We start from the raw sequence: 13565 nt of genomic DNA on the forward strand, positions 1-13565 counted from the left end.
CGAGTAAAATCAAATACGATGTAACCGCCAAAATAGAGCTATGTTCGACGATAGCCTGCAGATCAGCCGCGTAGTCCGAGTCAATGATCGAACTTATCGAACCTGGCTCGTGCCTTATGCGATATTTTGAGACGGTAGCCGCCTTACGTACTTTACCAGCCTAGACATTGAAGCAGATGAAGGAAATGAATAAGAAAGCGATGGTGGGTTGAGGGTGTCTTGCCGGACGTTCCATTAGATGATGCCGAGGTTGGAATCCGTGATAGACGATATTCGACGGCGGCAAAGCCAAGATCATGATTCGCCAGTTGCCAAAAAGAGGTGAGAAGCCTTTTCGTATTAGCATCTAGGAAATAACAGCGTCACGATGTCTCCATACCCAAACTAACAAGAACATAAATGTTCGCCGCTACAACAAGGAGCCAGATCGCTGCCCCTAGCAACGTAGTAGGTATACTATTGCTGAAATTCACGGAGCCTCCATCATCATTTTTCGCCGACATGACGCGTTTGTTACTCGTCAACCACAAAAGTGGAAAGACGATGAAGGGCAAAACAATGGACAAAACGACCTGGGATGCGACGAGGAGGGTGTCGATTCCATTTCTGCCTATTGCAACTGCGACCGTGAGCGCTGGTACGAGGGATAGCAGGCGGGTGATAAGCCGTCTGAAAACGGGTGACAAGCGAATGTTCAGGAATCCCTCTGACACAGCTTGGCCTGCAACAGTGGCAATGAGGGATGAAGACTGTCCAGAAAACAGGAGAGCGAGGGCAAAGAGGGTGGCAGCAGAGGGAGAGACGGCTGTGCGGATAAGATCATACGCGTCAAAAAGGGAAGCAGTTTGTGCGGTGGCGGGAAGGGTAGCGCCTGCGAGGATGAGGATGAGGGAATTAATTACTACCGCAAAACAGAGAAGTGAGAGGACGACATCGGCGATGCCGTGATATAGGTGTAGCTTGATGAAAGAGAGCGAGTTGTTAGTTAATGTCTGCGGTGGGGAAATGGGCGCCATGTGGAAAGCGGCCCGGATCCGTTGCCAGAGCTTCTCCGGCTTCTCCCTTTCTTCCTCAGCAGTCTTAGCCGCCACACGGTCCTGCGTTGCTAGCGCTGATCCAAGAAAGAGACTATGTGGCATGACTGTGGCCCCGAGGATACCCACCTGACGTATACAGAGCACCATTTTTGAATATGTACTTTGAAGGCACATATCCAAGAAAAGCATCGGGCCAGTGGACGTCCACACGGGCAATGATGATGCACATGCAAATCAGGACAGCAATTACCAGTGCGGCTATAATGACTTCGAAAATGCGCACGGGTCCGTCCACGAAGGGGATCACCGAGAGCGAGGATGAAAAGGACGTCGAACGCGGTGATCAGCACGCCGTGCCATATTTTGAGAGCAGGAAAGAGCAGACATAAGGCGATCGCTGACCCGAGCAGTTCTGCCAGGTCTGTCGCTACGATTGCTGTCTCCGACAGAATGTAAAGTGGGTATAGGAGTAGGTACCGGGTTACAGGGCGAGGATGAAGCAGCACCCGGCAGTGAGAGGCCAAGTCAAGGCCAGTTACACATCCCAGTCGATGAGCGGATACCTAATCGATGGAATCAGCACGCATATATCCAGCCAGTCAACCACTAACGTACCTGGAAGAACACAGCGAAGAGTCCAGCCAGGAGAACGACGAAAAGCAGTCGATATCCGTACGACGACCCTGCTTGGAGATCAACACCCCAGTTGCCTCTGGAAAGATAAGAAGGTTCGTTAGAGCTGGGAAATTTCAGGGAAAAGGTACTCACGGATCAAAATAGGCTACTGCACATACAAGCCCGACGCCTGTGTGCTTTTTGGCGTGAGTCCACAATGTCGTCGAGAACGATTTGACAGTGATGGCCATTGGGGTGAAGGTGGGGAGTCGCTGCGGCCATATACAGGACCAGAAATGAGGAGAACCAGAGAGCAGGAACCCAGTATTGTGGAATACATGACGCCCCCGAGAAACGAGTTAGTGGTATACCGCCAACTTAGCACGTGCCGTCCCGAGGATGTGGGTTCCTCCGTCAGCTCGGAAGTTTTAGGGACTTCACGTGGAATATCGATGTGCAGGACGTCGGGATAGCTCGGGATTCCCTGTTTTGGTTTCTGCTCACGACTTCAAGAGTAACTTCAAGTAATCGATGCTGCGATGATGCATGTCATTCTGTCAAGAACTTGTATACGGGGTAAACAAAGTGGATGTATTATAGCCCACCCACCGCATGGCGTGCAAGAAAGGAAGCCTCTGAGCGATTCGATACCGTTTTGAAAGTTAAGTAGGAGCGATTAACCAGGATTAACCAAAGCAAGACACTGTTCCTCCCGGTATTTCACCGAGTCACAGTCCTGGGATGGATAGAATGCCATCTTTTTGTCTTTCTACCAACTTTTATAGAACTCTTGCGCTGACGCTTGCAGAACTGGAGTTACTAAAACTTGGCATCTCGATTTTGTTTCTTACGCTACACTGGTTGGCTGGCAATAATGACACCTTTCATCTTGTGTTTGTCTCTTCTGCTCTCGGCAACGTTTCTGACTCAGTCGCGGTCTCGTGTTCTACGACCAATCTACGACTCAGATGAAGACGCGACACGGGAATGTCGTGGCGAATCTCAATTGAAGAGCGTCGGATACCGGCTTCGACTAAGACTCTTTTGTGCAGTCACCTTGGAGGCGGAAATTCCCATAAAGGTAATTCACGTTCTGATAGAGGGGCCGCCTCGATACATATAAAGCCAGACAGTCGGTCTCACTTCCTTCACTCACGTCCACCATGGATTCCACAGACCCCTATGATAATCCCGCCATCGAGCGCATTCGTGCTGCTCTGACTACGAGCATGTACACCAGCGGTGTGTGTGAGATTCCTCCCGACCAGTGTTACCTGTATTTCCGCGATGCAGACAACGTGGCCAAGTACGCGTTCTTCTGTTAATATACAACTATCTGACCCCTTTTCAGCTCGCTCAACTTTGCCGCCGCTACTCAAGATGACCTCATTCACCTTCACAAGGCATGCGACCCAGCTCCGTTTGGACGCGGTAACGAGACGGTGTTGGACGAGACCTACCGCAAGGCAGAAAAACTCGATCTTTCACACTTTGCTACCTCTTTCGAGCTCTGCAACACACCTATCCTGGGAAAGATTCACCATGAACTAATCGAAGGCAAGCAAGCAGAACAACGTGTCATTAGAGCTGAGCCATATAAGCTCAATGTCTATGGTGAGGCAAATCTCACCCTGATTTCAACCAGTCATTAACCAACTTGTAGGCAAAGGCGCGTTCTTCAAGGCTCACAAAGACACTCCGCGTGCCCCGAACATGTTTGGCTCGCTTGTCATTGTGTTCCCTACCCAACACACGGGTGGGGCGCTTACCCTTAAACATCAAAAGGACTCGGAATCTTACACCTTCGACGCGGGCACAATTCTTGCAAGCAGTTCCCCCACCTCGCCTTCAATTGCCTATGTCGCCTTCTACAGCGATGTCGAGCATGAAGTTTTACCTGTAACTTCTGGCGCGCGCATCACGCTCACGTATAACCTCTACTTTGAAAGAGCTCCTAGATTCTTCGCTGCTGGGCCTGTGCCGGATGCCAAGCATACGATACTGAAGGCCGCACTGAAGCGATTGATCGAGGACGAGACGTTCCTGCCGGATGGTGGCTGCCTAGCCTTCGGGCTGAACCATCAATACCCGCTGGGGTACAATGGTTCTGTCCAATCCCTCGTTAGGAACCTCAAGGGTAGTGACGGCGGCAATTTACTTCTGCGTGCACAGAACTTGGGCTGAACGTGATGCTGCGAGTGCTGTACCGTGAAGAAGACGGGGAACGACTCTTTGTGGGCAGGGAGGCGCCATATTTTAATCTCGAGGTGGAGGATATCAATGGTGCGATGGAGGAGTCTATGCATACAGTCCAAGAGAAGTATGGGGAAAACATAGTGTGGGTTACAGACACAGGTCGGAATTTGAATGTGATCGAAACGGGCTATGTCGCCTATGGGAACGAGGCGTCATTGGCGTACATCTATGGTGACGTCTGTTTGTTTGTTGAGTGGGAGAAACGGGGTTAACGTGGTAAAGAACGGTATTACAATGCGTACAATCGTAGTATCACAGTGACTCTAACTCTCTTCAGAAACTCGGTACTATTCACTTCTATAAACAACCCGGAATTTCGTCGCTTGCTGTCCAAATTTTATCCGGAGCTTAGAGTTATGATGCTGCAACTTCTTCTGCTATTCTTCGCTGATTTTTCCATGACCTATTTCAGGGTGGTCCGAGAATTGTGTGCGACTTACTGGCTTACTTATGGAAGTCAGCAAAGAGCTCTGGTTGGACGTGAACTTGACAATCTAAACGGGTTCAAATCGCTTCGTAAGTCCGAGTGCGCTCTATGCCTGCGCCATGTATAATGAACAGATAATATGCTACGATTCATTCACGGTGTCATGTACGATGTGCTAGCTCATCAAGCGCTCACAAAAGAAAGTAACCAATGAGCTCCATACAAAGGACACTGTTGATTGGTGCGGTAGGCGGACCGGTCTCCGGTCCCACCCTGTCCCAACGCGTTTCAGAAGAGATCGAAGTAATAGAACTTCGACAGAACCACTACGACCATTGGACCCCCTTCCGTGTCTAGCGAACTGTATCTTCTCGCTCGCTATGTTATATTTTTCTCAAGGCTTATTCTCTTGAACTTGTTCTTCGAACAATACGCGTAGTTTTCTCCGAGAATTTGAGGTATCTCTGACGTGTCGACCCTTACTGGATATTCAGACACGTAAATCCCCTTCTTTCGTGGCTAGTACACACTTAAAGATAATCCGCCTGTATTTATGGGCAGATCAATTCTCCGGTCGGTCTTCTTGGGTGGCTATCTACTACGTATGCTGATCCGAATTTCTCCAAGCCGCAGGGTCCATGCGTCTCTTGTTGTTTCATCTGACAGCTTATGAAGAAGCAACCAGAAAAACTCCAGCAGATATATACCTATCCAGTCGTTTTCTTCTCAAGCATTGTCTCTCATCGTCATCACTTAGCCTCATTGGCCCTATTGCTCATTGGACTTAGCGCTGTCTGTGATGCTCCATTCGTGCCAAGTAATCTAGGCTTGTTTCTTCTTCAGCCTCCTTTGTCCCATGACACTGGGTCTTGCGTATGCAACGACGGTGCGGAGGTCAGAATCGGGTCCTGTGTCTTCTCCATACACAGAGCAGCTCCGTTATGGTTTCCTGCGGATCATTTCTTAGTTGAAAACCCGCCTCATTACGTTGTAATAGCGGTCGTCTCTGCCCGTGTTCCGCTGTTAAGTGACCATACGATTATAACCCTGCGGCTTTCTCTGATATTTCTCGCTGATGCGATACTATCCTTCGGTGATATCTGTACGTGACTTGGATCTTGCCAAGGCCTCATTCAAAGAGGAATCCTGACGGGGCAAAAACACTATTGGACGTCGTTATTGTGCCATGTCCGAATCATTTCCGAAACGTTGGGCTACTCCTGTCTTCGTATTTTTACTTCGCGGCTGCTACGAAATTCGGTTGGACCGTGTGTGTTCTTGGGCGACTAGGGGCTTCAGTTTTTTTATCGTAGTCTTATCAGTGGCTTATCAGATAACGATCTTGACGGCTCATCGCCGCCTGCAACTCCTTCAGTTATCAGATTGCAAACACTTTTCCCACCTGTATCTATTTTTAACTTCATGACACAAGTCAGCATTAATATCTTCTGAAAGATTTCCCCGTCCAAATATCCTGGTCTTCCTTTACGCTACTAGTGGGAACAGCCTAAAACAGCTACCTACCAGTCCCAAAATGTACCTGGTCCTCCCACCCCGATTTCGATAAAGGACCTTGCGTTGTGCCAGCGAGGATCCCTGCCAACCAACATGTCTCCCCCCAACTCATCCTATGTTTCTTTGGCAAAAGCGTCCAACCCGGATCGCGACATTCGTGTTGGGCGAACTGCAGCATACCCTAAACAATACTGGTACCTCATTGCGAGTTTCATTGCTTTGGTTTCGCTATGTCGCATCTTATCCCTGGCGTATGCATACACTCGCAGGCCACAAGGTCGGTCCAAGGTCTGGCGTCTACCCTCTACAGTTGTCAATGTCTTCCGCATCATTGCGTTTCGCTGGACCGTCCCTTTGGGTCGTTCACATGTTATGAACCTCGCAGAAATCTTTCTCGGTGTCATGTACCTGACTGCCATGCTTACATGGACGTTGATAAATAGTACGCCACTCTGACACCTTCTAACTGCATGGTTGCATACTAATGGATTTCCAGCGACGGCCACAACGGGACTCAAGTTTGATCCGAAGTATTGGGCGAACCGGGCTGCAACAATGGCTGCATCACAGTTTTCGCTACTCGTTGCATTAGGTATGAAAAACAATATCATATCTTGTGAGTCAATCTATAAGCTCTCATCGGCTGTAATGAGTTGACTTCTGTTCTTCAATCGCGCAGTTTTAACGGGAGTTTCATTTGAGAAGGCTCGTAGCTCGTATCTTTACGTTTGTTCTTGGCTCTGGTATTGATCTTTCGTTTCGTACAGCTCTGCATCCTCCACCGGACCGTAGCAAGATCCCTATGCGTGATTATATGGGTGCACGCTTCAGGAAGAGTCAGTACTTCTTGATATCATTTCCAGTGCACTCTTCTGACCCTCAGGACAGATTAAGATTGGGTTAGGCGACGGGTAAGTCACGGTGACAACATGACTTACTCTTCTAATGATACTCTTTCAGGTCGATAAGCTCGTCGACACTTCACGAAGAGCGATGGCTTCAGTGCGGCATCCTAGCCCTTACCTCTCTCACGGTTTTGTCAATCCTATCGATCCGCCCACTCCGAAGTCCCCGTTACGACTTGTTCAAAATTGTGCACTTTTTGTTTGGATCGTGAGTTGTCTATTTCATCTCCCCGAGGATTTCACGACGATTGAACTGTTTCCAGGATTATCCTCCTCGGCGCATACTTCCACATGCAAATTGACGCGCAGTACGACTAGTGTTGCTGACTGCCTTTGCGATTGCGACTGACTGGGTTTCTTTAAGATTGGGTCACTATGTTTGGCCCGCGATACTTCTTTGGGGTCTGGATCGTGTTCTTCGTTGGTGTCGTATGCTACTTTTCTTGCAGTTCTCGTCTAGCAACAACGCATCCATTGACGTCCTATCCCCGAGCTTCGTACGTGTGATCGCCGACAAGCCCAGATTTTTCTATTGGAGTCCGGGACAATGCGCCTATCTGACAATCCCAAGTGTCGGTCTAGTAGCTCACCCATTCACTATTTCGAGCGTTGACACACGGAGCAAGGAAGACAAACTGATCTTCCTCGTCCGTGTTCATGATGGATTCACTAAAAGGCTTTTGAACAAAGCTGAAGATGGACAGAGGATGAGACTATTACTTGATGGGCCATACAGCTCTCCCCCCGTGACAAGAGGCTTCGATAGCGTCGTCTTGATCGCAGGTAACTCGTATTCCATGTGTACCGGATCCGTATTGAGCGTTATCTTTAGGCGGCACGGGAGTAGCCTTCACGTTGCCTCTCCTGCTGGATTTATTACAGTACGTTACATCATTTTCCTCGTTGTCGATCTTCCACTCTGGATCATGCACACAGGCAGAGTAAACAAGGGAAACGCCTCCCCTGCAGCAGAATTCTTTTCATATGGGCCATCCGCGATGCAGGTACGTGCACACCCATTCTCAGCATCAAATCACTATCAAGCAAACTGATAATCAAAATTAAGACCACATCAATTGGATCTCTGCACCGCTTGTTGATGCACTGAGCAATCTTCCTAAGGATCTGGAAGTCTCTATCAAAATCTTCATTACAGGTTCTGCTACGCGGCGTGAGGAACTGAGCGAAGATTGGGAGGACAAAAACTCTGGTATCGGTACGCCCTCTTCGGAATCGGAGAAGCCAGGCTGCGGTGGCATTTTGACTGCAAGCACGGCCGTGAACGTCACGCAAGGTGAACGACCTGACTTTCCGAGCTTGCTGCATGCCGAGATGTCAAACGTCAAGGATGGGAGGATGGGAGTCAATGGTTGGTCTTTTCTAGCTCCAGCTTAGTGGGATACTTGCTGATGAACTTAGTATGCGGTCCATTCGGCCTCGCTGAAGGGATCCGTCGTGCACTCAGAGCACCTCAAATTGGTAATGCCATGACGGGCCAGCCGAGCATTGTGTTACACGTTGAGACGTTTGGGATGGTAAGCGCACTAGATTATCTTGATATTACCTTTGTTGAACGTTGACGTGTCATCTTCCTGCAGTGATTTGAATCAGTCCGGTGTTAGTTACGTAGTACTATGCAAACGTCTATCATGCTTTCTTTCCCTTTACGAAAAAGTATCGCTAGTTAGCAGACCAATGAAACACAAAAACATTTCTGTTCATTTTGGGGTTAATATTGATACAACTATATGTTAGATCTACTTTGGTCGTGAGCGGACGTTATATAGTTCCTACGACTATGCATGCGTGGGTGAGGGTAGGAAACCAAAGGAAAAGAGAGCAGAATTGTTTCAGCACTGGGCTGAGTAAACCAAGCAAGAATCAGCGGAAAATAGAGATCGAGCAAGCAGCGTACGTCAATAAGTAAAAAGAAAGGAAGTGGACGTGGTAAGGCACGGATATATGCAAGGTGGACATTAGGAGAAATAAGGAGTTGGGTAGAAAAAATAGATAGAACTTGAACGAAGCGAATTCAGAGCAACGGTCCGACAACGATTATACGTACACTTTGGCGACAAAAATGAACGGTTGCTTGCCCTACAATTACCCATCCATACTGAACAGCTCTCCATCATCGTCCACATCATCGCGTGTCACAACTGGACCACTCAAGGGACTCAATGGACCACCAGATGACGCAAGACGAGGTCGATGAGAGAATGATCCCGTCACATTCCTGCCCGGACTACCACCGGATGACGAGCCCCTTGTTGCAGCAGCAGCGGAATATGACAGTTTCGAAAACGAGTCCAGCCCATTGTTCCCACTATTTACCCCCGCAACGAGACTTGGATGAAAGACCCGCCTGTCTGCTGGACCAGTCATCGGACGTATTAGTACCGTAAGGTCCTGGATTGAATACGTTCGTGAGACCTGGTGACATGCTGAATCCGCCGATGCCAGTAGATCCAGGTGAAGCGACGAGAACAGGTGGCTGAGCGTGGATGCGAGAATAACCTGCGGCAAGACCTTGAGGAAGACTCTGACCTGGTGCATGAGCATGTAGAGCCCGCGCGTTGGGAGACATCAGGTGTAGATCCTCCGGCTGGTGTTGTTGCGGCTGGGTAGGTATTGGACGACCGCCAGGAAGATAGGTGTCTTGAGAGGGATTAGGTAGCAGCTAGGTGGATGAGAATCATAAGCTGCCTGGCGTGATGTATTAAAGCCAGAGAGCTGGGAAGTACCGCCACCCGGACCCGACTGTAGGTAATTTGATATCCCAGCGGCGGTGGCGCCTGGTTGAGAGAAGATAGGATTACTGGTGTTACGAACACCACGTCCCGAACCTCCTAAGCCCAAGGAACTGTTCTGCTTTGATTGGAAGTACTGCTGATGCAACCCTGGCAAGAAAGCACCGCTTGCGTTGCTTGGAGCCAGAAGTGACTCGCCCTCACCGAGTGGATCATACGAACGGCCTCCAAAGCCAGACGCCGCAGACGTGAACGACGTGGGCGTACCATTGCCAAATCCGATACGCGTAGGAGATGACGGCAAACCGGCCGGAATTGGCGGAACAGGCGGCGCGTGGGACGCGTCTGACCAAATGGAGCCCACGTCACTAAGTAACGAGGGAGCGGGGACAGAACGCGAGTGACGGTGTCCACTCGTAGCCGCTTGTGGTCCACTGGGAATAGGTACACCTAATCCAAGCTGGCTCTCCCGGTGCGGAGCTTCCACCTGCACTTCACTCTGCTGTATCTTTCTCCTGTTGATTTCTTCGGCTGTCAGCAGCTCAGAGAGCGACCCGGGCAAGAACATTTCCCCGTCCGTCACCTTATCTTCGCCTCGTGTATCGTCTTCCAAGTCAAAGTCCCCACGTCCGAACGCGTTCAAGTTCGAGCTGGGAACGTGGCTGGACGAGATACCGCCGACGTCAGCATTCCAGGCACTGCGACCTCCGAAGCTACCGCCCATTGTTAAGCCTGTGCCAAGACTGGCAGCCAAGCCTGCTCTTCCTTGCTCTCCAGGATAGTTGAAGAGTACAGAAGAAGTGTGTGGAGCAGAAAATGGGGATGAAGACGTGAAGTTACCGTTGATATTCCTCTGAGCAGGTGAAGTTCCTGGAGAGAAAGTACCGATGCCATTGCCATTTACGCGAGAATGAGGTGATGCAGCGTTAGAGCCTGCACGAGGCGGCGAACCAATCGGACCAAAATCAATGGGAGGTTTGTGTGGAGACAAATTCGTTCGTCGGGGCGTGGATACGGGAAGGCTGCCAGGGGAGGAGGAACTTCCGTCCGGCTTCGGCTGATCTTTTGGGTGCAGGCGCAGTAGGGATGGTGGGAGTAGCATCGGCCTGGGCAGAAGCAGGAGGGGTCAAATCCGAGTCTGGCTTCCTCTGGGCAGGAGCGTCAGACAACTTGGACGCTTCCTCCAAAGCGCCAAAGGAAGAAAAATCGGTGTCCTTAAGGGCTGGCGCTGGCGCTGACGGGGATATGCTAGCTTTGAGTGACATGGTAATAGGTGGCCTCGACGATTGCAAACCACGGTTAGGTGCAAGCGAGGCACGGGAGGGTGGTGCTTGGCTATCTTTCCTGCTACCCCGACTGCCCTTCTCCCTACCGCCGCCTGCAGCCACCTGGGCAGCCTTTTTGTTCTTCCTATCCATAGCCATAGGTTGACCAGGTAGAATATGAGCAAGTGCACATTTGTGCCCAAATTTGCAGTTACCCTTCACGAACCAAGCGCAAGTATCCTTCTGGCCTCCCGGCTCTTGAGAAGCATGCGAGAAAGGGCAGGATGAACCGGCAGTGCATGATCCAACCTTAAAAAATTTGCAAGGTACATGGGAGAGATCTTTGGCTATTGGAATGAAAAAAATGAATATTTTGCGGAAGAAAGAAGGATCAACGCCGCCGCACCTTTCGACGACGACGACTTTGGTTGCTTGGAACCCTTCTCGGCTCTATCATCTCTGTCTCGCTCCTTCTCTCGTTCAGCTTCGAGATTGGATGATGAGTCGCTACGGTCTCCAGCCATGATCTGGATATTTTACAGACAGTGCAGTAATCGCAGTGACCTGGGAGGGGGGTAAAAAAGTGATAACAACGAGGCGTAAATAGGAAAAATGGGAGAGCGGGTGACGTTTCTGCCGTGTAGAACAATACAAGAGGAATACAGGGTACAATGCGACCAGTGAGAGTCGAGGCGAGAGCGGTGGACGGGCCAAGAAAAGCAAGAACAGGCACCTGGGCCGTCGCGCAAAACGGGCCACGTGGTATTAGGTAACCTTTTTTCGGCCGAGTGACAGGCTACCGTGCAGATCCTGGAACGAGCTGTATTCGGCTCTCATCTGCAGGTGCCTATATGGAAAACTGACTTGCCACATCTCTCTCATTTCCTCATTCCTGGCCTTGTTTCTGGGGATGCTGGCCCCAAAAATACCTATGCACAACGAATGCTTCCCCAGAGTGCCAGTCACGGACGGATCCACCTGGTATAAAGGGGGACGGTCATTCTGTGGTGGAGTCTCATTCATCCATACTCATCGTTTTCAGCTTGAGCTAGGCTCATCATCACTTTAACTATGATATTTCTTGTATTCTGCGTCTTGATAACCCTATTCTAGACTTCTCAGAGCAAGTGATTCTTGAACTACTTGGCCTGTACCCTTGGGAAAAGTCTCCTAGGAATTACCATGTTCGATCGTTTCTCGGTCGATCTAGAGCGCTATTTCTGGCAATCCTGACGCTTGTCTTCATTTAAATGGGCCCGTAGTCCGTGGGGTATAGACGGTCAATCTGGATTCTTCGAATGCTCTTCCTTTGCGACCAATGTAGCAATCCTTCCCCTGTGGGATCCCATAGTCAAAGGCCGTGGGAACTTGACGATATACATACGTGCTGCGATGGCAACTTACGCAAAGAGAAGTGTCCGGACCCATTGGATCGAACGCGTTTGCTTTGCAAGAAGCGCGAAGAATTACGGCTCGCCGGCCCGGCTCAGGAACACGCTCTACGTCCATGACTTGGCCGCAGTGTCTGCAATGCTGCGTGATGCTGGGGAGGGTATGGACGGACCTCACTGTTCAAGGAAAGTCAGGAGACCATCCAAGGCTGTCCGCTAGGGAAGGAACTGTTCTATTCTTGTGGATTTATATTACATGCCACTGACGAAAGACGACGCGAATGCATCCTCAGAATCTCGTCAGCTTGAAAATACGCAGCAAACGATGTTCTTCCTCGGGCTCGGCCAAGATCTCACTTTCAAAACTGTTCAGACATCCTCAACATCCTTTCCCCAAGTGAGTTTTACTAGGTCATCTTGGGCCGGAAATACCACAATGGCGATATTAGGCGCAGGAATTCTTTCCGGACTTGTTAGATGTTTATGTGACGTCTTTCGTTTTCCGTCAAGCAAATAACGACACCCAGGGTTCCTCGAATCACAAAGGTTGATTTCGTGTCGGCTTGTCAGACTGACACGCGTACAATTGAACAGTAAGCGGAGTCTGACGTGGCTGATCAATGCACAGAAAACCTCTCTTATAAAGCCATGTTAGTCTTTACATTAGACTACATTCATTCAAAGTACATGATAGGCGACGGCACGTAGCTAATAATCGCGTCCAGGTTTTTTTCCGATATTTTAGAGGCAACAGGTACGCGGTCGGAGACAGTGAGCCTCCGTGTGCTTACTGTATGGGCAGGTATGTGAAGATGTTGACGGAGTGAAATCTTAGTCGCCGGGATTCCAAAGAGAACATATGGAATTTGACACCCCTCAACCATAGCACATAGATGCACATGGAATACGGCGACTTTGGCTCGTGCACAAGGCGCAACGACGTGAGTAGAAGAATCCGAGCCGCTGGAGGAGCGGCTTGATTGAGAAGTATCAGCGCCACCGTCCTTAGTAACATTTTACTGGCTATTCGGTTATGAAGCAAGGCATTGAAGAACGTAAAGTGTGTTCCGCTTCCTCGTACCGAGTGGAACGGGATGTTCTCTGCGCAGCCGCTACTGGAGGGCTGACAGTATACGTCAAGTAGAAGAACGGAAGTATCATACGTCAGTCTTCGCGAAATACACTTGTTGGGGGTGAAATGTTGAGTGTTCTGCCACCCGAAATGAAATTCTGGTCAGGGTAGAGTCGAACCTGAAGAAGAGAAGGCTCACTCAGTGACTGAGTAGGAATACTCCAAGGCTCCGAGGCGTCTTGTGATACCATTGCCAAATGGGCAGTTCACGGTATGATCTTGGAAGTTCGAGGCTAAGCGGTCCGAGGATCCGAGAGTGGGACCTTCTCACG

At 49.8% G+C, this 13565-nt stretch overlaps 4 protein-coding genes across 4 annotated transcripts; 2 read left to right on the plus strand and 2 right to left on the minus strand.

Annotated features, from left to right (window-relative positions):
* Window positions 1–362: 362 nt before the first annotated feature.
* Window positions 363–2309, minus strand: EV420DRAFT_1630293 (natural resistance-associated macrophage protein; the record flags this gene model as incomplete). The annotated part of the gene is made up of 5 exons (XM_060476111.1): window positions 1806–2309; window positions 1653–1749; window positions 1333–1600; window positions 1164–1304; window positions 363–1141 (listed from the first exon to the last, which is right to left on the minus strand). The coding sequence occupies exons 1-5, from the start codon at window positions 1901–1903 to the stop codon at window positions 363–365; spliced, it is 1383 nt and encodes a 460-aa protein (XP_060328497.1). The 5' UTR covers window positions 1904–2309.
* Window positions 2310–2815: 506 nt separating this feature from the next.
* EV420DRAFT_1645339 (uncharacterized protein) lies at window positions 2816–4120 on the plus strand (the record flags this gene model as incomplete). The annotated part of the gene is made up of 4 exons (XM_060477764.1): window positions 2816–2958; window positions 3004–3266; window positions 3316–3789; window positions 3825–4120. The coding sequence occupies 4 exons, from the start codon at window positions 2816–2818 to the stop codon at window positions 4118–4120; spliced, it is 1176 nt and encodes a 391-aa protein (XP_060328498.1).
* A 1574-nt stretch (window positions 4121–5694) lies between these two features.
* Window positions 5695–8646, plus strand: EV420DRAFT_620201 (iron reductase). Its single transcript, XM_060482825.1, has 13 exons — window positions 5695–6292; window positions 6347–6466; window positions 6530–6555; window positions 6618–6686; window positions 6739–6761; window positions 6820–6963; window positions 7019–7063; window positions 7120–7538; window positions 7588–7636; window positions 7692–7759; window positions 7822–8124; window positions 8175–8290; window positions 8354–8646. The coding sequence occupies exons 1-13, from the start codon at window positions 5944–5946 to the stop codon at window positions 8354–8356; spliced, it is 1734 nt and encodes a 577-aa protein (XP_060328499.1). The 5' UTR covers window positions 5695–5943; the 3' UTR covers window positions 8357–8646.
* On the minus strand, window positions 8477–11501 carry EV420DRAFT_1556864 (uncharacterized protein). The gene is made up of 6 exons (XM_060473679.1): window positions 11177–11501; window positions 10673–11117; window positions 10466–10611; window positions 9500–10438; window positions 9134–9413; window positions 8477–9102 (listed from the first exon to the last, which is right to left on the minus strand). The coding sequence occupies exons 1-6, from the start codon at window positions 11292–11294 to the stop codon at window positions 8859–8861; spliced, it is 2172 nt and encodes a 723-aa protein (XP_060328500.1). The 5' UTR covers window positions 11295–11501; the 3' UTR covers window positions 8477–8858.
* Between the last annotated feature and the right edge of the window lie 2064 nt (window positions 11502–13565).

The sequence above is a fragment of the Desarmillaria tabescens genome (assembly GCF_030435595.1).
Source record: "Desarmillaria tabescens strain CCBAS 213 chromosome Unknown EV420scaffold_28, whole genome shotgun sequence".
Classification (NCBI taxonomy): Eukaryota; Fungi; Basidiomycota; class Agaricomycetes; order Agaricales; family Physalacriaceae; genus Desarmillaria; species Desarmillaria tabescens.